At 41.7% G+C, this 27701-nt stretch overlaps 3 protein-coding genes across 3 annotated transcripts in view; all 3 read left to right on the forward strand.

Moving 5' to 3' along the window:
• The window catches only part of LOC103515841, a 28552-nt gene extending 19341 nt beyond the window's left edge, over nucleotides 1-9211 (forward strand). The window contains exons 10-17 of the mRNA XM_026828418.1: nucleotides 401-1056; nucleotides 1307-1438; nucleotides 1569-1743; nucleotides 1885-2516; nucleotides 2605-2784; nucleotides 3035-3172; nucleotides 3982-4094; nucleotides 9116-9211. Of these exons, the coding sequence (XP_026684219.1) occupies nucleotides 401-1056; nucleotides 1307-1438; nucleotides 1569-1743; nucleotides 1885-2516; nucleotides 2605-2784; nucleotides 3035-3172; nucleotides 3982-4094; nucleotides 9116-9211 (2122 nt within the window). The remainder of the gene's footprint in view (nucleotides 1-400; nucleotides 1057-1306; nucleotides 1439-1568; nucleotides 1744-1884; nucleotides 2517-2604; nucleotides 2785-3034; nucleotides 3173-3981; nucleotides 4095-9115) is intronic.
• A 4581-nt stretch (nucleotides 9212-13792) lies between these two features.
• Nucleotides 13793-22113, forward strand: LOC113470183. The gene is made up of 3 exons (XM_026828419.1): nucleotides 13793-13892; nucleotides 18231-18940; nucleotides 21733-22113. The coding sequence occupies exons 1-3, from the start codon at nucleotides 13793-13795 to the stop codon at nucleotides 22111-22113; spliced, it is 1191 nt and encodes a 396-aa protein (XP_026684220.1).
• A 243-nt stretch (nucleotides 22114-22356) lies between these two features.
• On the forward strand, nucleotides 22357-26791 carry LOC103515842. Its single transcript, XM_026828420.1, has 6 exons — nucleotides 22357-22547; nucleotides 22933-23054; nucleotides 24217-24447; nucleotides 24996-25157; nucleotides 25750-25939; nucleotides 26695-26791. Exons 1-6 carry the CDS (start codon nucleotides 22357-22359, stop codon nucleotides 26789-26791), a joined length of 993 nt encoding a protein of 330 aa, XP_026684221.1.
• The last annotated feature ends 910 nt before the right edge of the window (nucleotides 26792-27701 follow it).

Raw genomic sequence — 27701 nt, forward strand, 5'->3', positions numbered from 1 at the left:
TCCTATCCTGTCTTCCTTCTCTCTTCGATTCGGGACGATAAGACCTCAGTAGTTACAGTTCCCACTGTCAAATCTCTTAAAGCAGCTAGCCTTAATTTGGTAATTTTTTAAGTCGGTGTCCACAACTCACCGACACCGATTTCATTGACCACTACGCTACGTCACCGATGGGGGACCATAGTGTGGACCCATGTTTACTTATAAGTTTAAGTCGTTAAGGAAAAAATCGTGTCGTGCGTTAGTGGGAGTGAGAACACTCTTATTTAAATTACATTACCTACAGGACGAGTCAGCCTAGTTAGCTATACTTTAATTTTGGGCATCGAACCCGTGACCTCTAAAAGGAGGGCTCATTTACCTTTGAACTAATAATCGTACGTCTATTAATTTTAATTTTCAGTCTAGAACTTCAGAAGTTGGAACAAAGCTCGCTGGAATCCAACGCCCGTCTTGTATCCCACTATGTGTTTCTTCTCTCCCATCTCCTCGCTAAAGTAACCACTCAAGTCCCTTCCACTCGGGGAACCAGCACTCAAGTTCCTGGCACTCAAGGAGGAGCTGGTACTCTAGGAAGTGGCACTCAAGGAATCTCTTCGCGAGAATCTGGCATTCCAGGGAGCAGCAGTCAAAGAATTTCCACTAAAAGAGCCATTAACACTGAAGACATTTTCACTCAAGATCCTACAACTCAAGGAATCTCTACTCAAGGAGTCGGCACTCAAGGAACTAGTACACAAAGAACTGGCAATCAAGGACCTAGAACTCTTGGAACCAGCACTCAAGGCCCTGGTACTTCAGGAACCGGCACTCAAAAAGCTAGCACTCAAGGAATCTCCACCGGCACTCAAGGATTTATCACTCAAGGACCCAGCACTCAAGTCTCGACTCAAAGTTGGAACTCGTTCCTGTCTATTTGTCTGAACCTCGTATCTCTTTACCCGAGGCTGGATTATCGGACCGCGGCTGAAGTAAGCTCAGAATTGACCCAGAGTTTGGTGAGCCTGTGGAAGAAATGTGAATGTGATGGTGCCGTGAACGGACTGATTCGGGAATTTGGTGAGTGGACAAGTTATATTTTTTAATAGAATAGAATATACCTTGTTTATCCTGCTGGGATAGGACTGAAAAGTCCCTTTACTCCCGCAGTCTAAACAAGAACAGGCGTGCTACATGCTACATTCAAAATGACTAGGCTGCCAGAATGTGTAATTTAAATCTTAGATATTTAATAATCTTGGTTTTCTATAATATTCTAATTTTAGTTATTCTGTGTTTTTATGGATTTATTTTTTTTTTTCTCCCTCAGTGTATCAAAGTGTCATCCAGACATGTTCTCATGATTTGGCGTTTGATGCGGACAACCTTCCTAACCAATCCCTTATCACTTATCGTGCCTACTTACCTCTGTGGCGACACTTGCTAAGCAGAACTGAGACAAGCTAACTAGGCTCGTCAGCCTAGTTAGCTATACTTTAATTTTGGGCATCGAACCCGTGACCTCTAAAAGGAGAGCCCGTTTACCTTTGAACTAATAATCGTGCGGCTATTAATTTTAATTTTCAGTCTAGAACTTCAGAGGTTGGAACAAAGCTCGCTGGAATCCAACGCCCGTCTTGTATCCCACTATGTGTTTCTTCTCTCCCATCTCCTCGCTAAAGTAACCACTCAGGGAACCAGCACTCAAGTTCCTGGCACTCAAGGAGGAGCTGGTACTCTAGGAAGTGGCACTCAAGGAATCTCTTCGCGAGAATCTGGCTAAGCTAACTAGGCTCGTCAGCCTAGTTAGCTATTCTTTAATTTTGGGCATCGAACCCGTGACCTCTAAAAGGAGGGCCCGTTTACCTTTGAACTAATAATCCTGCGCCTATTAATTTTAATTTTCAGTCTAGAACTTCAGAAGTTGGAACAAAGCTCGCTGGAATCCAACGCCCGTCTTGTATCCCACTATGTGTTTCTTCTCTCCCATCTCCTCGCTAAAGTAACCACTCAAGTCCCTACCACTCAAGGTCCTGGCACTCAAGGAGGAGCTGGTACTCTAGGAAGTGGCACTCAAGGAATCTCTTCGCGAGAATCTGGCATTCCAGGGAGCAGCAGTCAAAGAATTTCCACTAAAGGAGCCATTAACACAGAAGACATTTTCACTCAAGATCCTACAACTCAAGGAATCTCCACTCAAGGAGTCGGCACTCAAGGAACTAGTACACAAAGAACTGGCAATCAAGGACCTAGAACTCTTGGAACCAGCACTCAAGGCCCTGTGAAGACATTTTCACTCAAGATCCTGCAACTCAAGGAATCTCCACTCAAGGAGTCGGCACTCAAGGAACTAGTACACAAAGAACCGGCAATCAAGGACATAGAACTCTTGGAACCAGCACTCAAGGCCCTGGTACTTCAGGAACCGGCACTCAAGGAATCTCCACCGGCACTGAAGGATTTATCACTCAAGGACCTACCATTCAAGGACCTATCACTCAAGGACCCAGCACTCAAGTCTCGACTCAAAGCTGGAACTCGTTCCTGTCTATTTGTCTGAACCTCGTATCTCTCTACCCGAGGCTGGATTATCGGACCGCGGCTGAAGTGAGCTCAGAATTGACCCAGAGTTTGGTGAGCCTGTTTGGAACTCGTTCCTGTCTATTTGCCTGAACCTCGTATCTCTCTACCCGAGGCTGGATTATCGGACCGCGGCTGAAGTGAGCTCAGAATTGACCCAGAGTTTGGTGAGCCTGTGGAAGAAATGTGGATGTGATGGTGCCGTGAACGGACTGGTTCGGGAATTCGGTGAGTGGACAAGTTATATTTTTTAATAGAATAGAATATACGTTGTTTATCCTGCTGGGATAGGACTGAAAAGTCCCTTTACCCCCGCAGTCTAAACAAGAACAGGCGTACTACATGCTACATTCAAAATGACTAGGCTGCCAGAATGTGTAATTTAAATCTTAGATATTTAATAATCTTGGTTTTCTATAATATTCTAATTTTAGTTATTCTGTGTTTTTATGGATTTATTTTTTTTTTTCTCCCTCAGTGTATCAAAGTGTCATCCAGACATGTTCTCATGATTTGGCTTTTGATGCGGACAACCTTCCTAACCAATCCCTTATCACTTATCGTGCCTACTTACCTCTGTGGCGACACTTGCTAAGCAGAACTGAGACTTTGTGCGGTGAGTTACAAAGAATAATGATAAACTGAATAGGTATTAAACAAATTAGGTAGGTAGATCAGTTACATATATGATTTTACTAGTTGCCCGTGCTTCGCTACGGAAAATCTCTCGAACATAGAGAATCTCGAGATCCGACTCTCATTGGCTAATCTTTTGTTCTTTTCAGTGCTGTTTTTCATTGTTCAGGCAGATAATATTAAATTTTCGACCTTTTAAAGATACTTTTTCGGAGTTTTACGTAGGGATCGTCATTCTGCTCACAGTTTTTACCCGAATGCATTAGCCCTTGAAGGACAGTGTGAGATATGTTATCTCAAAATTTACCTGACACCACTTCATTCCTTACCTTTTTTTTTTTTTTTTTTTTCACGGAAAATCTCTCTAACATAGAGAATCTCGAGATCCGACTCTGATTTGCTAATCTTTTGTTCTTTTCAGTGCTGTTTTTCATTGTTCAGGCAGATAATATTAAATTTTCGACCTTCTAAAGATACTTTTTCGGAGTTTTACGTAGGGATCGACATTCTGCTCACAGTTTTTACCCGAATGCATTAGCCCTTGAAGGACAGTGTGAGATATGTTCTCAAAATTTACCTGACACCACTTCATTCCGTACCTTTTTTGGTTCCAACCAACTTCTCTGGCGTAGTGGTTACCACGGTGGGCTTTGAACTTGGAGGTTTGTGGTTCGAGTCCAAGTCAAGTCATGAAATTTGGCTTAGAGTATTTAGCTGGAAACGACATTTGTGACAAACATTTATGCTTGCTCAACACAATTAAAATTCCTTTCCTTTTTCTGGTTCTAGATGATAGTAGTTTTGGTGATGTCATAGTAAATGAGTTGATGACTTCTCTGCTGATATTTTGTCACAAGTTAGATTTGGGAGCCAATTTGAAACCGGATTCCGAACTGAGCAATGTAAGTAACTTGAAAAAAGATAGGTACCTAGGTAGATACAATTTAATTACCTAGTGTTTTTTTTTGAAGAGGTTTGATAGAGGGAATTGTAAAGTGTAACTGCCAAGGTGTCATCATCCTAAAACCGAAGAAAGATAGGACAGAATAGGAGAAAGCCAGCCGTTCCTAGAACGGACATTATCCTTTAAGTATAAAATCCTGCCCGGGAGGGAATCGAACTCGCGGCCTAGCGCTTACAAGACAGACGCGCTACCAACTAAGCTAACTAGGTTGGTAGAGTCATCCGACTGTCAGGAAAACGATTTATGTGAACGCCGGTAATTTAATTTAACGTATGCAATGTGCTTAACACAGTTTTATTGCTTTACTTTACCTGATAGTTTTATCCACTTTGTTTTTATCCTTGTTCCTATTTATTATTATTATTTATTTTTTTTTATGACCGGGACATTCTCCTATCCCGATCCAATACTAGGTAACTATATCATTATCTCAAGTCCCGGGACTCCGTACGGGACGCTATGACCGGGACGTTCTATCCCGATCCAATACTAGGTAACTATATCATTATCTCAAGTCCCGGGACTCCGTACGGGACGCTATGACCGGGACATTCTCCTATCCCGATCCAATACTAGGTAACTATATCATTATCTCAAGTTCCGGGACTCCGTACGGGACGCTATGACCGGGACATTCTCCTATCCCAATCCAATACTAGGTAACTATATCATTATCTCAAGTCCCGGGACTCCGTACGGGACGCTATGACCGGGACATTCTCCTATCCCGATCCAATACTAGGTAACTATATCATTATCTCAAGTCCCGGGACTCCGTACGGGACGCTATGACCGGGACGTTCTATCCCGATCCAATACTAGGTAACTATATCGTTATCTCAAGTCCCGGGACTCCGTACGGGACGCTATGACCGGGACATTCTCCTATCCCGATCCAATACCAGGTAACTATATCATTATCTCAAGTCCCGGGACTCCGTACGGGACGCTATGACCGGGACATTCTCCTATCCCGATCCAATACTAGGTAGGTCTTCCTTCTCTCTTCGATTTCGGGACGATAAGACCCTAGCAGTTACAGTTCCCTCTGTCAAACCTCTTAAAAAAAAAAAATCCTGGCTTTTAGTGTGTAATAGATTTTAGTCCATTCTAGCCAGCTTGGAGGGTAGCGCCTCTGCCTTCTAAGAGCCGCGGGTCTAGTTGGTAAGTTCGAAGTGAAAGGGTTTGATTTGAGACGTAGCGAATTCCCATCATCATCATCTGGATAGTAAACTTGATCTTGGAGAATCCCACAGCCTGCGGGGGGGAAAAAGTTCTCGTTCAAGCGCTTCCCAAACTTAAAAAAAAAGAGGTTTGACAGAGGGAACTGTAACTCCTAAGGTCTTATCGTCCCGAAATCGAAGAGAGAAGGAAGACAGGATAGGAGGTGAGTTTGAAAATTTTCTTATGGCCAGGACCACAGCCTGAGATTAAAGTTTCTCTCTCTCTCTCTCCCTCTCTCCCTCTCTCTCTCTCTCTCTTCTTTTTTCCGCTTTAACACTAAGGACAGTAGATGGTTCGCGCTTAAACTTGGCTTAAGATTTTAAGAGGTTTGACAGAGGGAACTGTAACTCCCAAGGTCTTATCGTCCCGAAATCGAAGAGAGAAGGAAGACAGGATAGGAAAAAGTCAGCCGTTACGAGAACGAACATCACCCCATCAGGATAAGATCCGCCCCGGGCGGGAATCGAACCCACGGACTAGCGCTTACAAGGCAGACGCGCTATCAACCAAGCTAATTAGGCTGGCTACCCCTTCTCATGCTTCTGGCAAAACACAATGAATAATAATTTGCATAATTAGCTATAATATAAAACTTTATCTCTCTCTAAAACTTTATTATTTATGAGATAATTATATGATGGCAATAAGAGTTGCGCCGTAACTTTAATAAAAGTTGCGCCGTAACTTCAATAAAAGTTGCGCCGTAACTTTAAGTGCTCGTTACAAGTTGAAAGCTCACGTAGTGCCCGCCATTGAAGATCTTCTGACAGACCGCGGTCCCACAGATCAGAGTCTGAGCGTGAGTGACGCCTGCCTTGTAAGAGCTAGGGCGTGGCGTAGGTTCGATTCCCGGGGTGGACTTTATCCTAAACATACCTATAAGGTTTGTTCTCGGAACGGCTTAATACCTCCCTACCCTCTCCTCCCTCTCCCTTCGATTTCGGGACGATAAGACCTCCGTTGTTACAGTTCCCTCTTTCAAAAACCTCTCTCTCAAAAAAAAAAGAAAAAAAAAAACATTGACCTAAGTCACGTGAGAGTGCAACACGTGATGATTAAATCTGCAAGATAGTCAATTTGTGCAGTGTGAACGGGCTGTAACGGTCTTATCTCTATCTTCCCAGCGGTCCATTCCCTCCTATGGAAAGGAAATGCCGGCTACGCAAATAGATCTGTCAGAAGATATGTATGTAGGTGCATCAATCCACTCGACCCCATAAGGACAGATAGGAGAAAGCCAGCCAAAAATACATATCTACGTATAAAAATCTATGGAAATTTTTCTTTATATCGAAATATTTCCAATGGCCAGTGAGAAAATATGGAAATTACTTTATAATTTATATCAAAATCTTTCCAATGGCTGACAATGGGTTAACCACGAGACCGATTAACCGTTGACCGATGCGATGTGGTTTGGTTCTGATGTGGTTTTGATTAATTATAAATTTATTGCCAGGAGCCAATAATGTTGTTGTTTTTGTTTACGAGATATAGTCATGTGATCGGGTTGTCTTGTGCAAAAATAAACAACTTTTTTATAAACTTAATCCATTTATTTTATAAACCGCTTTTTTCTTTTTTCTTCTTCTTCTTTGTCTTCGTCTCGCGTTCTTTTTCTTCTTCTTTTTTCTCCTCCTCCTTCTTTTCTCCTTCTTCTTTTTCTTCTTCTTTTTTCTCCTCCTCCTTCTTTTCTCCTTCTTTTTTCTCCTCCTCCTCCTCCTTTTCTCCTTCTTCTTTTTCTTCTTCTTTTTTCTCCTCCTCCTTCTTTTCTCCTTCTTTTTCTTCTTCTTTTTTCTCCTCCTCCTACTTCTTTTCTCCTTCTTCTTTTTTCTCCGCCTCCTACTTTTCTCCTTCTTCTTTTTCTTCTTCTTTTTTCTCCTCCTCCTTCTTTTCTCCTTCTTTTTCTTCTTTTTTCTCCTTCGGTGCATCAATCCACTCGACCCCATAAGGACAGATAGGAGAAAGCCAGCCAAAAATACATACATATCTTCATATCTACGTATAAAAATCTATGGAAATTTTTCTTTATATCGAAATATTTCCAATGGCCAGTGAGAAAATATGGAAATTACTTTATAATTTATATCAAAATCTTTCCAATGGCTGACAATGGGTTAACCACGAGACCGATTAACCGTTGATCGATGCGATGTGGTTTGGTTCTGATGTGGTTTTGATTAAATATAAATTTATTGCCAGGAGCCAATAATGTTGTTGTTTTTTGTTTACGAGATGTAGTCATGTGATCGGGTTGTCTTGTGCAAAAATAAACAACTTTTTTATAAACTTATCTATTTATTTTATAAACCGCTTTTTTCTTTCTTCTTCTTCTTCTTCTTTGTCTTCGTCTCGCGTTCTTTTTCTTCTTCTTTTTTCTCCTCCTCCTTCTTTTTCTTCTTCTTTTTTCTCCTCCTACTTCTTTTCTCCTTCTTCTTTTTCTTCTTCTTTTTCTCCGCCTCCTTCTTTTCTCCTTCTTCTTTTTCTTCTTCTTTTTTCTCCTCCTCCTACTTCTTTTCTCCTTCTTCTTTTTCTTCTTCTTTTTCTCCGCCTCCTTCTTCTTTTTCTTCTTCTTTTTTCTCCTCCTCCTTCTTCTTTTTCTTCTTTTTTCTCCTCCTCCTACTTCTTTTCTCCTTCTTCTTTTTCTTCGTTTCTTTTTCTTTCTTCTTCTTCTACTTCTGCAGTTTCTTCTTCTTCTGCTACAGGGGTATCAAAATAAAATGCGAATAAAAAATAGCTACCGACGTCATCGATATGTAACTAAGTAATCTAAGTACCCATCTACTTATTATTCTGATCCAAACATGAGTTTTATCATTATTTTTAAAGAATGTAATAAAACAAAAAGTAAACAAATGACGTCACCCAAGATTTGTCTGTACATTGTTTAGAATCATACAACTTAAAGGTATCCTTAAGGCCTGTTCCCACTTGTCGTTCGGAAAAAAATCGTGTCGTGTGTAGTGGGAACACTCTCATTTAAATTACATTGCCTACAGGACATTCGGAAATAAATCTTTTGGGACTGTTTGACAGTACACCTGCCTCGGTGGTGTAGTGGTCAAGGCGCTCGCCTGGTAAACAGGAGGGCGTGGGTTCAATCCCAGCCGAGGTATGGAATACCTACCTCGGTGGTGTAGTGGTCAAGGCGCTCGCCTGGTAAACAGGAGGGCGTGGGTTCAATCCCAGCCGAGGTATGGAATACCTACCTCGGTGGTGTAGTGGTCAAGGCGCTACCTACCTCGGTGGTGTAGTGGTCAAGGCGCTACCTACTTATCCTTAAGGCCCGTTCCCACTTGTCGTTCGGAAAAAAATCGTGTCGTGTGTAGTGGGAACACTCATTTAAATTACATTGCCCACTAGGACATTTTGTGTCGCTCGGAAAAAATCGTGTCGTGTGTAGTGGGAACACTCTGATTTAAATTACATTGCCTACAGGACATTCGGAAATAAATCTTTTGGGACTGTTTGCCAGTACACCTAAGCCTCAGAGTAGACCTGACAGGTCGCCTGAGAGACCTATTATTGCTGCTATTAACTCTCAGGTCGACCTGACAGGTGCACCTATTCAGGCGTATCTATCAGGTCTACCTGATAGTGAATGGTCTAGTAATATATCGCGGAAACCAGTGCATTCAACGTGCTATCGATATTTAGTTATTAACTTTCATTATATTGATCAGATATTTTCTATTTTCTGATTCTGAGATCTCACGTTTTTCCTTTTCCTAGTAGAAAATTACAGGAGGTATTGCGCAGCTGGAAACCAAAGCCCTAAGTAATTGCTCGAATACCACAATGGCCAAGAAACAAAAGTTCGTACCTGCATAATTATCTTTATTGGCAGTGGTGTGGGGTGAGGTTTTCAAAAGGGGAAGCTATAAACCCATACAGTGTCGATTTGTTAGAACAGTCTTAAGGTTAATTCACACCAGAAACATTTTTTTTTTTTTTTTTTTTTTTTTTTTTTTTTTTTTTAAAAGTTCCCTCTTTAACCTATTATTGCTGCTATTAACTCTCAGGTCGACCTGACAGGTGCTCCTATTCAGGCGTATCTATCAGGTCTACCTGGTAGTGAATGGTCTAGTAATATATCACGAAAACCAGTGCATTCAACGTGCTATCGATATTATTTTAGTTATTAACTTTCATTATATTGATCAGAGTGATCAGACATTTTCTGTTTTCTGATTCTGAGATCTCACGTTTTTCCTTTTCCTAGTAGAAAATTACTGGAGGTATTGCGCAGCTGGAAACCAAAGCCTTAAGTAATTGCTCGAATACCACAATGGCCAAGAAATAAAAGTTCGTACCTGCATAATTATCTTTATCGGCAGTGGTGTGGGGTGAGGTTTTCAAAAGGGGAAGCTATAAACCCATACAGTGTCGATTTGTTAGAACAGTCTTAAGATTATTTCACACCAGAAACTTTTTTTTTCTCAACAGTGTTCCCTAACTTCCATTAACAAAAGGGAAGCTGCTTCTTCTTCGCCTTTTCCCGTGTCCAAACTTTCAGACGAGGTCGGCGCAGCCTTAAAGTGGTGATTGCTTTGGGCTGAAAAAAGACGTTTGATAGAGGAAACTAATCGTCCGAAAACGAAGAAAGAACGAAGACAAGAGGAGAAAGCCAGCCGTTCCGAGAACGGCTATATCCTCCTAGCTAACTAAGCTGGCTAGGGGCTGACATTTAGTTTTGGCTACAAAAACGCCACTGCAATTACTGTACTGAAATAATTATTTAAATTTCTAGCTACTCTATTAGATGAACGATAATCTACAATTAGCTGGAAATGGGTACTGAGGTCAGGCCTCAACATAGAAAACTCAGAAAAGATCGAGTTCTAAAAATCTTGACGTAGGCCGACCACACACGTGTGATAGTTTCGTGAAAAAAAGTTAAAAAATTAATACATAATAATAACATGACTTGGTAAACTGCCTATAAAGCAGCGTCCACACTGATTGATGGACATTGCGTGAAATACGGCCACATTTTAAACCGGAGTTAATAGCGAGTTTTTGCAACCAAAATTATCATCCCGGTAACTGAACTCTCTTTAACGTTCCACACTAATCGATCGACTTTGGCTACAGACACGGCATACGACATTACGTGTCATATGGCCACATTTTACACTGAAGTTAATAGCAAGTTTTTAGAACCAAAATTAGCGTCCCGTTAAAACTGAACTCTTTAATGTCATTTGACGAAAACTCCTTTACCTTGCATCTTACGTTTCAATTATCGTCCTTCTATCTTCGATAAGACCTTAGCAGTTACATTTCCCTCTTACAATAAATAAACTGGGCTATGGCCAGCCTAGTTAGCTTGGTTGGTAGTGCATTTGCCTTATAAGTGCTAGGCCGCGATTCCCGCCCGGGGCGGATTTTATCCTGATGGGATGATGTTCGTTCTCCGAATGGCTGGCTTTTTCCTATCCTATCTTCCTTCTCTCTTCGATTCGGAACGATAAGAACTTAGTAGTTACAGTTCCCACTGTCAAATCTCTTAAAGCAGCTAGCCTCAATTTGGTAATCTTTTAAGTCGGTGTCCACAACTCACCGACACCGATTTCGTTGACCACTACGCTACGTCACTGATGGGGGACCATAAGTTTAAGTCGTTAAGGAAAAAATCGTGTCGTGCGTTAGTGGGAGTGAGAACACTCTTATTTAAATTACATTACCTACAGGACGAAAAAAAAATCGGATGAAACTCACGACATGTGGGAACGGGCCTTTCCTTGACCACTACGCCACCGAGGCAGAACTTTAGTGTGGACACATCCTAAGGATTCTCTTATTGCGAAGTTTACTGAGCGTATACTCGTATTTTCGTTCAATTTTTCCTTATGACGTCACACCTGTCTTTAGAACCTTATTGATGTGTCAGTAATTGACGAATCGGCTCACGACTTTATATCTTTGACCTTGATCAGTTTTTTTTTCTTTTTTAGTCCGTCCTTCCTTTATTATTACTAATAATAAAAGGTATAGTGGACGGACTATTGTATTCGCTTCGGTGTCTGTCTGTCTGTCAGTCTGTCCCCATAGAAGGACTTATCCAAACCTGGTCGACCTATATATCAAATTAAAGGTCTTTTTACCAGGATCACGAAAATGGTGGTGCAAATTTTGTCCAGAAAACCATAAAGCCAAAAAACCAAAAAAACCGGTTTTTGCGGGATTTTTTTCACATTTTCTCACACAAATGAGCTCTGATCTCGAAATTTGTCGCGACGACCTATGAACTCAAAGCGAGAAAGTTTTAGACAACACTTCAGTCGATCATTTAAGACCAGTTTTAGCGTCACTTATGTTAAGCTACGCCGAGCAAGGCCAATAAATGGATAGGTGACTTGAACATTATATTGGGAATAAAGGGAGAACGGGCTCTAGTCTTGAAAAGGAGGCTGTATATTAGGAATAAAGGGAGAACGGGCTCTAGTCTTGATTTTAAATCATTACATAAAAGTAAAATCAAATCAAGAATAATAATAAACTGAATATTAAACAAATTAGGTAGGTACATAGGTACTGATTTCTCTAATCACTACGGGCTAAAAAAATTCCCGGAGGGACGGACCCTGCTTGTTTTAAATACATTGTTGAATCCAAGAAAGAAGAATATACAGTGGTATGGACATGTCCAAAGAAGAGAGGAAAACTATGTAGAAAAGAGAGTTGGGAGGATGATAGTAGATGGAGATAGGGAACGGGGCAGACCGAAGAAGAGGTGGAAAAACTGCATAATTAAAGATCTACGGGAAAAGAACCTAACGGGGGATGAAGTGCACAACAGGGCTGACTGGAAGAGGCTGGCGAAAAACGCCGACCCCACTTGAGTGGGAAAAGAAGTAGCAGAAGAAGAAGTTGAAGAAGAAGAAGAAGAAGAAGAAGAAGAAGAAGAAGTTGAAGACTTGGTTACTTTGTGAAGGTCCATAACTCCGTATCAACTTGTGGAGTGAAAAGCTGTGTTCACACGTAGTCGACGGCCGTCAGTCGATGTCAACTGAACCGTCCACACTGCCTTGATAACATAGATTCACCTCGTCGTTCGACCATCAATTGAGTCGATCGACCATCAATCGAGTCGATCGACCATCAATCGAGTCGATCGACCATCAATTGAGTCGATCGACCATCAATCGAGTAGATCGACCATCAATTGAGTCGATCGACCATCAATCGAGTCGTTCGACCATCAATTGAGTCGATAGACCATCAATTGAGTCGATCGACCCCTAAAGGATGAGTTGTTATACGAATCCTAATTGTTCACTGAAGTAGAGCAACGTTGCGCGTGCTTGGTATCCGGACAATCGTCCAGCTTGTTCCGGCCTCACTCAGGCTAGGTGAGGTTAATGTAGGCGAGTAGCTTGTCACTGAAATCCCCGAATGGAGGTTAAAGCCCCCATCACTAAGACTTTAGCAGTTATTAGTGACGTTATTAAGCATCTTTTTTTTTAAAGAGGTTTGACAGAGGGAACTGTAACTGCTATGGTCTTATCGTCCCGAAATCGAAGAGAGAAGGAAGACAGGAGGAAAGACTGAAAATTAAGTAAAGAGAAAAGAAGTAGAAAAGTAAATGAATGGGGTAAAGCGAAGGGGGAGAGAGAGAGAGAAAAGGGATAAAATGGAAGAAGAAGAAGGAGAGAGAGAGAGAGAGGAGAAAAAAAGGGATAAAATGGAAGAAGAGAGAGAGAGAGAGAGAGAGAGGAGGAAAAAGGGATAAAATGGAAGAAGAGAGAGAGAGAGAGGAGGAAAAAGGGATAAAATGGAAGAAGAGAGAGAGAGAGGAGGAAAAAGGGATAAAATGGAAGAAGAGAGAGAGAGAGGAGAAAAAAGGGATAAAATGGAAGAAGAGAGAGAGAGAGAGAGAGAGAAAGGAGGAAAAAGGGATAAAATGGAAGAAGAGGGAGAGAGAGAGGAGAAAAAAGGGATAAATGGAAGAAGAGAGAGAGAGAGAGGAGAAAAAAGGGATAAATGGAAGAAGAGAGAGAGAGAGAGGGAGAGGAGAAAAAAGGGATAGGAGAAAAAAGGGATAAAATGGAAGTAGAGGGAATGAAAGCGTAAAATAGAGCCAATATGAGGTTGGATAATTCCCCTGATGTAGGTAGTAAAAATGTTGCATATCAATCTCAATATACAAGTATACAGGGTGGCTGTAGTAAAAACATTGACGCACTTTTATTTCAGGTTCTTTTTTTTTAAAGAGGTTTGACAGAGGGAACTGTAACTGCTATGGTCTTATCGTCCCGAAATCGAAGAGAGAAGGAAGACAGGATCGAGACAGAATAGAGTGGATGCAAGCCAGAGGTTCTACTTGGAAGCGGTCATGCTGATTCAGAAATCAGGTAACTTTATCTCCTTAGGGTTAGGTAGCATGCAAAATAACTTGTTCATGTGGAGATGATTGATCAAATCATGGAACCTTACCGGATGAGACAGAATAGAGTGGATGCGAGCCAGAGATTCTACTTGGAAGCGGTCATGTTGATTCAGAAATCAGGTGAGTAACCTCTATAGAGTTAGGTAGCATGCAAAATAACTATGTGAAGTTGATGGAGCAAATCATGGAACCCTATAGGATGAGACAGAATAGAGTGGATGCAAGCCAGAGGTTCTACTTGGAAGCGGTCATGTTGATTCAGAAATCAGGTGACTTTACTTCTGTAGCGTTAGGTTGCATGCAAAATAACTTTATGTTCATGTGGAGAAGATGATGGATCCGTACCACATAATAATATGTAGCTCTCTGCTTTACCACAAGTTTTTACAGTCGGAGTCAGCGTTTTTCTTCAGCCTCTCAATCAGCCCTAGGGTGATTGCTTTGGGCTGACGTTTGGTTTTGGGTACAAATTTTACGAGTGATTGCACTCAGCCTTTGCTATTTATTTAGCAAGTCAGCTCCCATGGCGTAGTGATCACTGCGCTCGCCTTGCACGCGGGAGACCCGGGTTCGATTCCCGGCGGGGTCATGAAATTTGAAACTAGGGTGCCTGCAGCCTAATCAGGTGACTGGGTTCCGGCACCTTAATATTGAGCTCTATATCGGGATGCTCGACACTATAATATGGCATTCCAACAGCCTAAATCAGAGGAAGTAACCCAATAATAGAGTTCTTCCACCCTAAACTTGTGGCACCCTGTCACCATTTTTTTTTCCTCAGTGCACTTGAGTGGGAAAAGGTGTAGAAGAAGAAGTTGAAGACTTGGTTACTTTGTGAAGCTCCATAACTCCGTATCAACTTGTGGAGTGAAAAGCTGTGTTTACACATAGTCGACGCGTCGACGGCCGTCAGTCGATGACAACTGAACCGTCCACACTGCCTTGATAACATAGATTCACCTCGTCGTTCGACCATCAATCGAGTCGATCGACCATCAATCGAGTAGATCGACCATCAATCGAGTAGATCGACCATCAATTGAGTCGTTCGACCATCAATTGAGTCGATCGACCATCAATCGAGTCGATCGACACCATCAATTGAGTCGATCGACACCATCAATTGAGTCGATCGACCATCAATTGAGTCGATCGACACCATCAATTGAGTCGATCGACCTCTAAAGGATGAGTTGAGGTTATACGAATCCTAATTGTTCACTGAAGTAGAGCAACGTTGCGCGTGCTTGGTATCCGGACAATCGTCCAATTCACCTCATCGTTCGACCATCAATCGAGTCGATCGACCATCAATCGAGTCGTTCGACCATCAATTGAGTCGTTCGACCATTAATCGAGTAGATCGACCATCAATTGAGTCGATCGACCCCTAAAGGATGAGTTGAGGTTATACGAATCCTAATTGTTCACTGAAGTAGAGCAACGTTGCGCGTGCTTGGTATCCGGACAATCGTCTAGCTTTTTCCGGCCTCACTCACTGGGACTTTTCAGTCCTATGCTGGTAGTATAAACAAGGTATATTCTATTCTATTCTATTCACTCAGGCTAGGTGAGGTTAATGTAGGCGTGTAGCTTGTCACTGAAATCCCCGAATGGAGGTTAAAGCCCCCGTCACAGCGTCACTAAAGACTTTAGCAGTTATTAGTGACGTTATTAAGCATCTTTCAAAAAATAAATATGAATTTCCATAGAATTTCTTACCACATGGCCGGAAATGTTCAATTTTCCTTTCGTTCTTGGTATTTATATCTTTTGTTTATCTTCTGTTTATTTATATCTTGTATTTATATCGTGGTTTTTCTTCTCCAAAATTAATTTTCAGAAGTGATTTATTGAGGTAACTATCCGTTCTATGAAGGTGGTACCTAATTAAGTAATTACCAATTCATGGTAATATCATGCTTTGAAGTCAGGTGGGAAATCCAAATATGAATCAAATGGGAAATGAACTCTTTGCTCTAATAATATAAAATTAGAGGTGGTAATTAGAGTAATGGGACTAATGGGGTTTCACCAATGAACTTCGTTCTCTTATTCAGTGAAAAACTGAATTGAATACTTCAGTAAAAATCTGAATAAAGAATTTTTGCTTTGAAGTCAGGTGGGAAATCCAAATATTAATCAAATAGAAATGAACTCTTTGCTCTAATAATGTAAAATTAGAGGTGGTAATTAGAGTAATGGGACTAATGGGGTTAATGGGGTTTCACCAATGAACTTCGTTCTCTTATTCAGTGAAAAACTGAATTGAATACTTCAGTAAAAATCTGAATAAAGAATTTTTTCGTGGTTTTTCTTCTCCAAAATTAATTTTCAGAAGTGATTTATTAAGGTAACTATCCGTTCTATGAAGGTGGTACCTTATTAAGTAATTACCAATTCATGGTAATATCATGCTTTGAAGTCAGGTGGGAAATCCAAATATGAATCAAATGGAAATGAACTCTTTGCTCTAATAATATAAAATTAGAGGTGGTAATTAGAGTAATGGGACTAATGGGGTTAATGGGGTTTCACCAATGAACTTCGTTCTCTTATTCAGTGAAAAACTGAATTGAATACTTCAGTAAAAATCTGAATAAAGAATTTTTTTGTGGTGAAGCTGAAAGCCTTTTCACAATAGATCAGTTGCGCTTACTTGGGTGATGTTTCAAAGTCATAGAGGAGGAAAAATGAGGACCAACGGAATTTTCCTTTTTCTTCTACGACTTCTAGATACCAATTTTTTGTGGTGAAGCTGAAAGCCTTTTCACAATAGATCAGTTGCGCTTACTTGGGTGATGTTTCAAAGTCATAGAGGAGGAAAAATGAGGACCAACGGAATTTTTCTTTTTCTTCTACGACTTCTAGATACCGAGATAAATCGATTTAAAAAATACCGGTAAATCGTGAAGTTTGACGTCACGGCATACGCTCCCGTAGGCAATGACGTCATAATTTATGACTCCCGCTTCGTTTGTTTGTGCGCAAGCGTTTTTGCGCATTTTGACGTGAAATCTGACGTCACAACTCTGCAACGACGTCATAATATATGACTCCCGCTTCGTTTGTTTGTGCGCAAGCGTTTCTGCGCATTTTGACGTGAAATCTGATGTCACAACTCTTAGAACTTTTTCATTAGAACGGCAATTAAAAATGGAATTTTCGACCTTTTGAAGGTACTTTTTCGGAGTTTTGACCTCAGATTTGGATTTTTCACAACTTTTTACGTAGGAATCGCAATGTCCCTGATACCCACTCTGTCATGGAGGTCCCTCAAATACACCGGTAATATCAGTATTCCACACCTGTACCATGCCCTGTTATTATTTATGAATTAAATAACAATTTGAAATGGATTTTTTGCTTCTAATGATCGTGACATTGTGGCAAATTATCAAATTAGCCATATCCGAACTTTTTCATTAGAATGGCAATTAAAAATTGAATTTTCGACCTTTTGAAGGTACTTTTTCGGAGTTTTGACCTCAGATTTAGATTTTTCACAACTTTTTACAAAGTACAGAACTGAAAAAAAAAGATCGAACCTGTCGGGAATCGAAGGCGGGACCTCTCGTGTGTAATGCCCGCCACTCACGCTCAGACACGAGATGGTCTGAGACGCTTGAGTGGCTAGCAGAACCCTAGTGTGATACCCAACCCAATGTCCCTGATACCCACTCTGTCATGGAGGTCCCTCAAATACACTGGTAATATCAGTATTCCACACCTGTACCATGCCCTGTTATTATTTATGAATTAAATAACAATTTGAAATGGATTTTTTGCTTCTAATGATCGTGACATTGTGGCAAATTATCAAATTAGCCATATCTTAATGATGATATGAATTTGATAAACAGGCGGGAAAATCACCGAGATTTTCCGGTTTCTAATTTTCCGTTTTTCCAGTGAGGAAGTTTAAATTTGGACGGAATCGGACTGCTAGATCGGCTGAATTCCAAAGGTGGAGTAGACTATGAACACATAAAGCGTCACTTGATCCGGCCACTCACTCAGGTAGACCTGACAGGTACGCCTGAACATGTCCGTCTGTCAGGTCTGACTGATAATGTATATGCTCATCAGGTATCAGGTAGACCTGACAGGTGAACCTGTTTAGCCGTACCTGTCAGGTCTACCTCATAGTGAGTGGCCAGTCTTAGATCAGGAGACATTGGGGAGCTTTAGGAGAGAAGAGAGTAGACTATGAACACATAAAGCGTCACTTGATCCGTACCTCTCAGGTCTACCTGACAGGTACACGTGATCAGTCCGCCAGATAGTGAGTGGCTGGCCTTAGAGTAGAATTATATCTTGTTTATCCTGCTGGAATAAAACTGAAAAGTCCCTTTACCCCCGCAGTCTAACGAGTCTTTTTACTTTCTATTACTTAAGTATAGCGAAGCTGTCGTCACTAGGCTGAATACACCCCATATTTTGTACTTGTGATTGCAGGAGCGGCCATCGCATTCAACAGCATCTACAAGATCCTCCGGGAAGAGCCCCAGTTTATCGACAAACATTGGCTCGAGCTCTTCTACTATTTCATCAACAACCTGGCCCTATGCACCAGCCCTGGGGACAACCAAATCCTATGCGAGTCCATCAACCATTTGTCCCGGGTGGTGAAGGAGAAAAGCCAAATGTTCACCAAACCAAACGCGAGTCGGTCTAAACCAAACCGGTTTGAAAGCCTGACCCTCCGATCGTTTCTGGAGTACTTGTCCGAAAATTTGACCCGGTCCTTCATTAACAACTTGGCCCTCTGCACCAGCCCTGGGGACAACCAAATCCTGTGTGAGTCCATCAACCATTTGTCCCGGGTGGTGAAGGAGAAAAGCCAAACGTTCACCAAATCAAACGCGAGTCGGTCTAAACCAAACCGGTTTGAAAGCCTGACCCTCCGATCGTTTCTGGAGTACTTGTCCGAAAATTTGACCCGGGCAAATGCCTTTCTCAGGTCTGCGGCCCGGAAGATTGTCACCACTTTGAGTCCGCACTGTGCGGAGTTTGCGATGGAAACCGAATTACCGCGGATTCAGAAACTTCTGGAGTCCCAGCTGGAGGATGTATCCCACTTTTCTGAGAAAGATGTATTCCAGCTTTCTGAGGACATTCGCGTGCTGAACATTGCCCTGGAAAATGAGCTGTGGTTACTCAGCGACTTCACTGCGGAGTTTGCGATGGAAACTGAATTACCGCGGATTCAGAAACTTCTGGAGTCCCAGCTGGAGGATGTATCCCAACTTTCTGAGAAGGATGTATCCCACTTTTCTGATAAAGATGTATTCCAGCTTTCTGAGGACATTCGCGTGCTGAACATTGCCCTGGAAAATGAGCTGTGGTTACTCAACGACTTCAGCGACTTCAAGGATCACACAAAAACGATCGTGGGTTTACTCCTATCGCCAGACTCCAAATTATTGATCACGTTAAACCGAGTGTTGAAACAGTTGAACACCGCTTCTGAAGGGACTATAACCGATTCCAAACGGTGCGTAAACGAACGCGTCTCTCCCAACAGTGTTGCCGGGGTCTACATTTTACTAGCGAATATCTGGATTATGAAGATATTTGGAAAATCCTATGCTGCAGTGAGCACCAAAGTTGTGATAATATGATAACAAAATTATAGCTTGGAGGATAGCGCGTCTTGTCTTGTCTTGTAAACTTTAGGCTGCGGGTTCGATTCCCGCCCGGGGGCAAATTTTGTTCTAGATACATAAGGTTCATTCTCGGAACGGCTGACTTTCTCCTACCCTGTCTCCCTTCTATCTTCACTTTCGGGACGATAAGATTTTAGAAGTTAGAGTTCCTTCTATCAAACCTCTTCCAAAGTCGCGAGAAATTCAAACTCTTTTTGAGCGTTTTTCAAAGTTTGGAGTTTTAAAAGCGTATCTCTATTTTCATTATTTCCAGATAATACGTTCACTCTCCTATCAAACAGTGGTGCCGAAATAATTGCCCATAATTCCGATTATTAAAATAATCGATAACTGATATCTATATCGATTACTTTCGTTCTCGGAACGACTGAGAAAATCCAGTCCTCCTTTTCTCTTGCTTTCGGGATGATAACACCTCGTCCACCTCGGTAGTTACAGTAACTCCTATCAAACCTAAAAAAAATATTTCTCCTGCTTTGTAAGGGCTAGGCCATTCCCGCCCGGGGCGAAAAACCTATTCAAAAAATAAATAAATAAACTTTCTTTCCTCCAGGGTCCCATTTCTTCAATCTACACCGCCCCATGCTGACTCAACTGCTGTTCAGATCTCATCCGGATCAGCTTGCATCTCTCCTGCTGACTGAACTAAGTGATCAGAAGCTATCCATTCTGACTCATCTCGTCCAGTCTTTGACCGGTCCTAAACGAGATCTGAGTAAGTAGAATAACTATCCATGCTGACTCAACTCCTGTTCAGATGTCAGCTTGCATCTCTCCTGCTGACTGAACTAAGTGATCAGAAGCTATCCATTCTGACTCATCTCGTCCAGACTTTGACTGGTCCTAAACGAGATCTGGGTAAGTAGAATAACTCTCCATGCTGACTCAACTCCTGTTCAGATGTCAGCTTGCATCTCTCCTGCTGACTGAACTAAGTGATCAGAAGCTATCCATTCTGACTCATCTCGTCCAGACTTTGACCGGTCTTAAACGAGATCTGGGTAAGTCAACAGAATAACTCTCCATGCTGACTCAACTCCTGTTCAGATGTCTTTAGAACACGTTCAGTCTACATTTTACTAGCGAATATCTGGATTATGAAGATATTTGGAAAAAAAAAAATCCTATGCTGCGGTGAGCACCAAAGTTGTGATAATATATGATAACAAAATTATAGCTTGGAGGATAGCGCGTCTTGTAAACTCTAGGCTGCGGGTTTGATTCCCGCCCGGGGGCGGATTTTGTTCTAAATAGGTACATACATAAGGTTCATTCCCGGAACGGCTGACTTTCTCCTACCCTGTCTCCCTTCTCTCTTCACTTTCGGGACGATGAGATTTTAGAAGTTAGAGTTCCTTCTATCAAACCTCTTCCAAAGTCGCGAGAAATTCAAACTCTTTTTTTCAAAGTTTGGAGTTTTAAAAGCGTATCTCTATTTTCATTATTTCCAGATAATACGTTCACTCTCCTATCAAACAGTGGTGCCGCTGGTGTTTTCTTCAAGACTGCGGTGTTGTCACATTGGTCCCGACTAGTGGCGTACAGAGGAGGGAAGCTTCTTCTTCGCCTTTTCCCGTGTCCAAACTTTCAGACGAGGTCGGCGTTTTTAACAAACCTTAAGGTGGTGATTGCTTTGGGCTGAAAAAAGACGTTTGATAGAGGAAACTAATCGTCCCGAAAACGAAGAAAGAACGAAGACAAGAGGAGAAAGCCAGCCGTTCCGAGAACGGCTATCCTCCAAGCTAACTAAGCTGGCTAGGGGCTGACTATGATTTTTGGCTACAAAAACGCCACTGCAATTACTGTACTGAAATAATTATTTAAATTTCTAGCTACTCTATTAGATAAACGATAATCTACAATTAGCTGGAAATGGGTACTGAGGTCAAGCCTCAACATAGAAAACTCGGGAAAGATCGAGTTCTTCAAAATATTGACGCAGGCCGACCACACACGTGTGATAGTTTCGTGAAAAAGAGTTAAAAAATTAATACATAATAATAAATGTAAAAGAAATAACTTATACTCTTCACTGGGTTGGTAGGGTATTTTTATTTATAGAAAAACAGACATGTTTCGCCCCCCTGGTGCATCATCAGTGTATAAACAGGGTGATTATAATAAAGAAATATGTCCATATAAACTTTTGAGTCTTCCATCAAGATAATACATAATAATAAAATGACTTGGTAAACTGGCTATAAAGCAGCGTCCACACTGATTGATGGACATTGCGTGAAATACGGCCACATTTTAAACCGGAGTTAATAGCGAGTTTTTGCAACCACGACTTCAAGGATCACACAAAAACGATCGTCGGTTTACTCCTATCGCCAGACTCCAAATTATTGATCACGATAAACCGAGTGTTGAAACAGTTGAACACCGCTTCTGAAGGGAGTATAACCGATTCCAAACGGTGCGTAAACGAACGCGTCTCTCCCAACAGTGTTGCCGGACTGAGCACCCTGATCGTCAACCTGCTAAAGTTGACAGTAAAGTTGGACGGAAACACACTGCGTGCCTTGTTGCCAGATGGTCAGCAAATTGAATCGTCCATTGAGGACAATTGTTGCCGGACTGAGCACCCTCATCGTCAACTTGCTGAAGTTGACAGTAAAGTTGGACGGAAACACACTGCGTGCCTTGTTGCCAGATGGTCAGCAAATTGAATCGTCCATTGAGGACAAAGGCGCTTTATTGTCAGATTCTGCCCAGAAAGATGATCCAGTGTTGTCAGGCTCTGTCCAGGATGATCCAACGTTGCCAACTCAGAATTCTTCAACCAATCAAATCATCAATGGCGCCTATTTCCGCCTAGTTGCCAAGTGTCTATTCGAGCCATACTCGTATCATTTGAACAGTGAGCAACTCAAAGAGCTGAAATGGATAATGGATCGTGTGCTGTGTGATAAATGTCGCTCACCAATCAAATCATCAATGGCGCCTATTTCCGCCTAGTTGCCAAGTGTCTGTTCGAGCCATACTCGTATCATTTGAACAGTGAGCAACTCAAAGAGCTGAAATGGATAATGGATCGTGTGCTGTGTGATAAATGTCGCTCTGTGGATGAGATAGCCAAGCCCCTGTTTGAGATTATTTACAGGTGAGTGATGTGGCAAATCGATTATTTTCATAATAGAAGAGTTGCGCTTACTGAGGTTTCTACGTGAAAGAGCAGAAAAAATGAGGATCTAGGGAATTTTTTCTTTTTCTTCTACGACTTCTAGTTCCGGAGATAAATCGATTTAAAACATACCGGTAAATCTTTTCAATCCATTTTCGCTCACAACTTCGACTTCAACGTGTCAAATAATTGCCCATAATTCCGATTATTAAAATAATCGATAACTGATATCTATATCGATTACTTTCATAATCGATTAATCGTATTCGATGATCACTGTCTATCGATTGATTTTAATTACCGATTATTCAAATAATCGATAACTAGATATGGATTATTCATAATCGATATCGATTATCTACAGGGATTATATTCAAGTGGACAAGATGTTGGAGCAAATCATGGAACCCTATAGGATGAGACAGAATAGAGTGGATGCGAGCCAGAGGTTCTACTTGGAAGCGGTCATGCTGATTCAGAAATCAGGTAACTTTATCTCCTTAGGGTTAGGTAGCATGCAAAATAACTTGTTCATGTGGAGATGATTGATCAAATCATGGAACCTTACCGGATGAGACAGAATAGAGTGGATGCGAGCCAGAGGTTCTACTTGGAAGCGGTCATGTTGATTCAGAAATCAGGTGAGTAACCTCTATAGAGTTAGGTAGCATGCAAAATAACTATGTGAAGTTGATGGAGCAAATCATGGAACCCTATAGGATGAGACAGAATAGAGTGGATGCGAGCCAGAGGTTCTACTTGGAAGCGGTCATGTTGATTCAGAAATCAGGTGAGTAACCCTATATAGAGTTAGGTAAGCATGCAAATAACTATGTGAAGTTGATGGAGGCAAATCCATGGAAACCCTATAGGATGAGGACCAGAATAAAGTGGAATGCCAAGCCAGAGGCTTCTACTTGGAAGCGGTCCATGGTTGATTCCAGAAATCAGGTGACTTTACTTCTGTAGCGTTAGGTTGCCATGCAAAATAACTTTATGTTCATGTGGGAGAAGATGATGGATCCCGTACCACATAAATAATATGTAGCTTCTCTGCTTTACCACAAGTTTTTACAGTCCGGAGTCAGCGTTTTGTCTTCAGCCTCTTCAATCCAGCCTAGGGGTGATTGCTTTTGGGCTGACGTTTGGTTTTGGCGTACAAATTTTACGAGGTGATTGCACTCAGCCTTTGCTATTTATTAGCAAGTCAGCTCCCATGGCGTAGTGATCACTGCGCTCGCCTTGCACGCGGGAGACCCGGGTTTGATTCCCGGCGGGGTCAAGGAAATTTGTATCATGCAAATGATTGATTCCGTGACTGGATGTTGCGGGGCCCACTCAGCCTCGTGAGGAAAATGAGTAGCTATGACATATAAATGCGCATAGCGACCGGTGCCAGCATGGTAGGTAAACATTGGATGTTAGGATTATTGAGATATTGGAAAAAATCCTACAATGCTGCAGTGAGCACCAAAGTTGTGATATAATAACACAAAGAAACTGCATTTTTTTATTTATTTATTTATTTATTTTTTTTTTTTTTAGCAAGGGAAATTCAGGCTGGTATACTCCCTAAAGTCCCCCAGCCAGACATCTACTTTACCAAGTAATAACTATAATTCATGATTTGATCCACTACATTCCACAGGACTGTTTCCCTATTACATCGAATGTATCAACAGTGACATGGTCGACTTAATGGTGCTCACCCTATTCGAGTCCAGTCAGGAGTACGCGGAGCTTAGCGTAGATATCGCACAATACTCGCGTCTGGTTCTCGAATTCATCAGTGCTAACTCCCCCGACATGAGGAAGTTATTCGAGTGTTTGGTGGATGAAGAAATGTGCAGTACCTTCTCCAGCCGTCCAATTACCAAAGGTAAACGATCCATCTTTTCTCTCCCCTCTTATCAAAGAGGTTTTGATAGAGGCAACTGTAACTGCTGAGAGAAAGAAGACGGGATAGGAAAGAACTAGCCCGTTCCGAGAACGAACCTTATTTGCTTAGGATAAAGCTCGCCCCGGGCGGGAATCGACCTCGCGACCTAGCACAAGGCAGACCCGCTACCCTCCACGCTAACTAGACTGGCGATCAATCTTTCTAAAGGAATTTTACTGTACGAATTTCTAATTTCTTGAAAGGAACGCGCCTGCATTGTTAGGGCTAGGTAAGGGGTTGATTCCCGCTCGGGGCGAACTTTATTCTAAACATGAGTTTTGTTCTCGGAACGGCTGAGAAAATCCAGTCCTCCTTTTCTCTTCCTTTCGGGATGATAACACCTCGCCCACCTCGGTAGTTACAGTTACTCCTATCAAACCTCTTAAAAAAAAAATATTTCTCCTGCTTTGTAAGGGCTAGGCCATTCCCGCCCGGGGCGAAAAACCTTTTCAAAAAATAATAAATAAATAAACTTTTTTTTCCTCCAGGGTCCCATTTCTTCAATCTACACCGCCCCATGCTGACTCAACTGCTGTTCAGATCTCATCCGGATCAGCTTGCATCTCTCCTGCTGACTGAAATAAGTGATCAGAAGCTATCCATTTTGACTCATCTCGTCCAGACTTTGACCGGTCCTAAACGAGATCTGGGTAAGTCAACAGAATAACTCTCCATGCTGACTCAACTCCTGTTCAGATGTCTTTAGAACACGTTCGGTCTACATTTTACTAGCGAATATCTGGATTATGAAGATATTTGGAAAATCCTATGCTGCAGTGAGCACCAAAGTTGTGATAATATGATAACAAAATTATAGCTTGGAGGATAGCGCGTCTTGTCTTGTCTTGTAAACTTTAGGCTGCGGGTTCGATTCCCGCCCGGGGGCAAATTTTGTTCTAGATACATAAGGTTCATTCTCGGAAAAAAAAATGTGCAGAAACACAGGTGCACAATGTGTGCCTGCAAGGAAGCTTTTGCTCGGGACTCATCGCGTACGGGAGAGTATGCCGTGACGTCAGAGTTTAAGATTTATCGGTATATTTTAAATCAATTTATCTTCAGATCTAGAAGTCTTAGAAGAAAAAGAAAAATTCCCTAGTTCCCCATTTTTTTGCTCTTTGACTTAGAAACTTCTCCTAAATCAGCGCAACTCTTCTGTTTAGAACGACTTGGGCCGAAATTCAAAGTTTTTAGCGGTTTTCAAAGTTTTGAGTTCAAAAGAGACTCTATTTCTAATTTCAGATAATACGGTCACTCTCCTATCAAACAGTGGTGCCGCTGGTGTTTTCTTCAAGACTGCGGTGTTGTCACATTGGTCACGACTAGTGGCGTATGGAAGGGCAGATGATCAGTGGCTATCCATGCTGTCCAATATCACGCATGTGAAATCCCATGCCGGATATTTGGCCGAATTCGACCAGGTGGCGGAATGGTTCGTACCTTGTAACTGTCATTTCTTTATTGTCAAATAAGTAATAGTTTTTTTTTTATTTCATGCCGCCATTTTGTATGTGTCGGTGATTTTTCGTGTCACGCCTTCCTAAAACTTTTCCATGGTCCCATGGAAGTTCCATACCGAATTTGATGCTTTCCTAAAGTTTTCAGCAATTTTTGTGACTTTGGATCACCGAACATCTTTTGTTTTTAGGTTTGATAGAAGAAGCTGCAACTGCTAAGGTCTTATCCCCGAAAGCGAAGAGAGAAGAAAGAAAGGATAAGAGAAAGCCTGCCGTTCCGAGAACGAACTGTGCCCGCCGCACACTTCTAAGCAAGCTTGTCATTGGGCTTGTCAAGCAAGAAGCATGAATTTCTGTAGCGGAAAAAAGATCGCAGGCAACAGGCAGCCTGAAATGCCGATTGCTGCTTGATGAAAATTCAGTCATTCAACCTGATTGAACCTGCCTGTTATTGCCGGCCACACAGGTTCAAGCATTGAACGTGTGTGGTGGGCACTATCTGTTCAGGTCAAAAGGGAATCGAACCCGCGATCTTGCGCTTACAAGGCAGACGCGCTACCCTCTAAGCTAACTAGGCTGGCGCGTTCACTTTTAACAGTTTTAACATATCTCTGTAATTTTTTTATTATTTTTATTATTTATTAGTAAGGGCTCACATTTATAGGTAAATAGTAAAGGGGTCCGCCCGTGTATTGTTGTAAATAAATAAATTCCTTTTTATTTTCCGCAGGTTTTGTCAGCGTCTCGAATCCCCCTTGCTAGGACCACCCGACTTACTTCACTATCTCAAACTCCTACCCAGCTTCCTACCTAACGACGTACAATAGTCCGTCCCTTATACCTTTTTATTACTATTGTAATAATAAAGGAAGGACGGACTAAAAAGTCAATTTTTTCTGTTTTCTCTCCAGGAAAATGTCGTTACTCCAGACTCTCTATGTTCAGCTCCCGAGAAATGTACCTGGTTCGACAGTTTCCTATCCTGTCTAGAAATGCCAGGGCAGGATAAGAATGTGCGAGTGTGGTTGAGTTCGTTTAATCACTATAGTATCTCTATTAAATTTATCTATGTCTCAGGTCAAGACCTCGCCCTGTATCGTCTTCTCTTCAAAGAAGAACCGAGGGACAACAAATTCATCTTCCGACATTTCCTGGATTTGGAGCATGACTACAATTTTCCTCTCGAGTTTTCCGTTCTGCCAAAGGAGAAGAAAATGCTGACTGGGATTCGCAGTAATCAAAAGTCGTCGGACGAGTATAAATCTTCTATAGGTAAGGAATACTTGGCGGGGTTTTTTACACAAAGAGTTTTTTTGTGAGGATATCACTACTTTTTGAAGGAAATCACTGCTTTTTGTACTGCCAAAGGAGAAGAAAATGCTGACTGGGATTCGAAGTAACCAAAAGTCGCCGGACGGGTATGAATCTTCTATAGGTGAGGAATACTTGGCGGGGTTTTTTACACAAAGAGTTTTTTGGGGGGATATCACTACTTTTTGAAGGAAATCACTGCTTTTTGTACTGCCAAAGGAGAAGAAAATGCTGACTGGGATTCGCAGTAACCAAAAGTCGACGGACGAGTATAAATCTTCTATAGGTAAGGAATACTTGACGGTGTTTTTTTACACAAAGAGTTTTTTTGGAGGGATATCACTACTTTTTGAAGGAAATCACTGCTTTTTGTACTGCCAAAGGAGAAGAAAATGCTGACTGGGATTCGCAGTAACCAAAAGTCGC

The sequence above is a fragment of the Diaphorina citri genome, unplaced genomic scaffold, assembly GCF_000475195.1.
Source record: "Diaphorina citri unplaced genomic scaffold, Diaci psyllid genome assembly version 1.1 scaffold1425, whole genome shotgun sequence".
NCBI classification, from domain to species: domain Eukaryota; kingdom Metazoa; phylum Arthropoda; class Insecta; order Hemiptera; family Psyllidae; genus Diaphorina; species Diaphorina citri.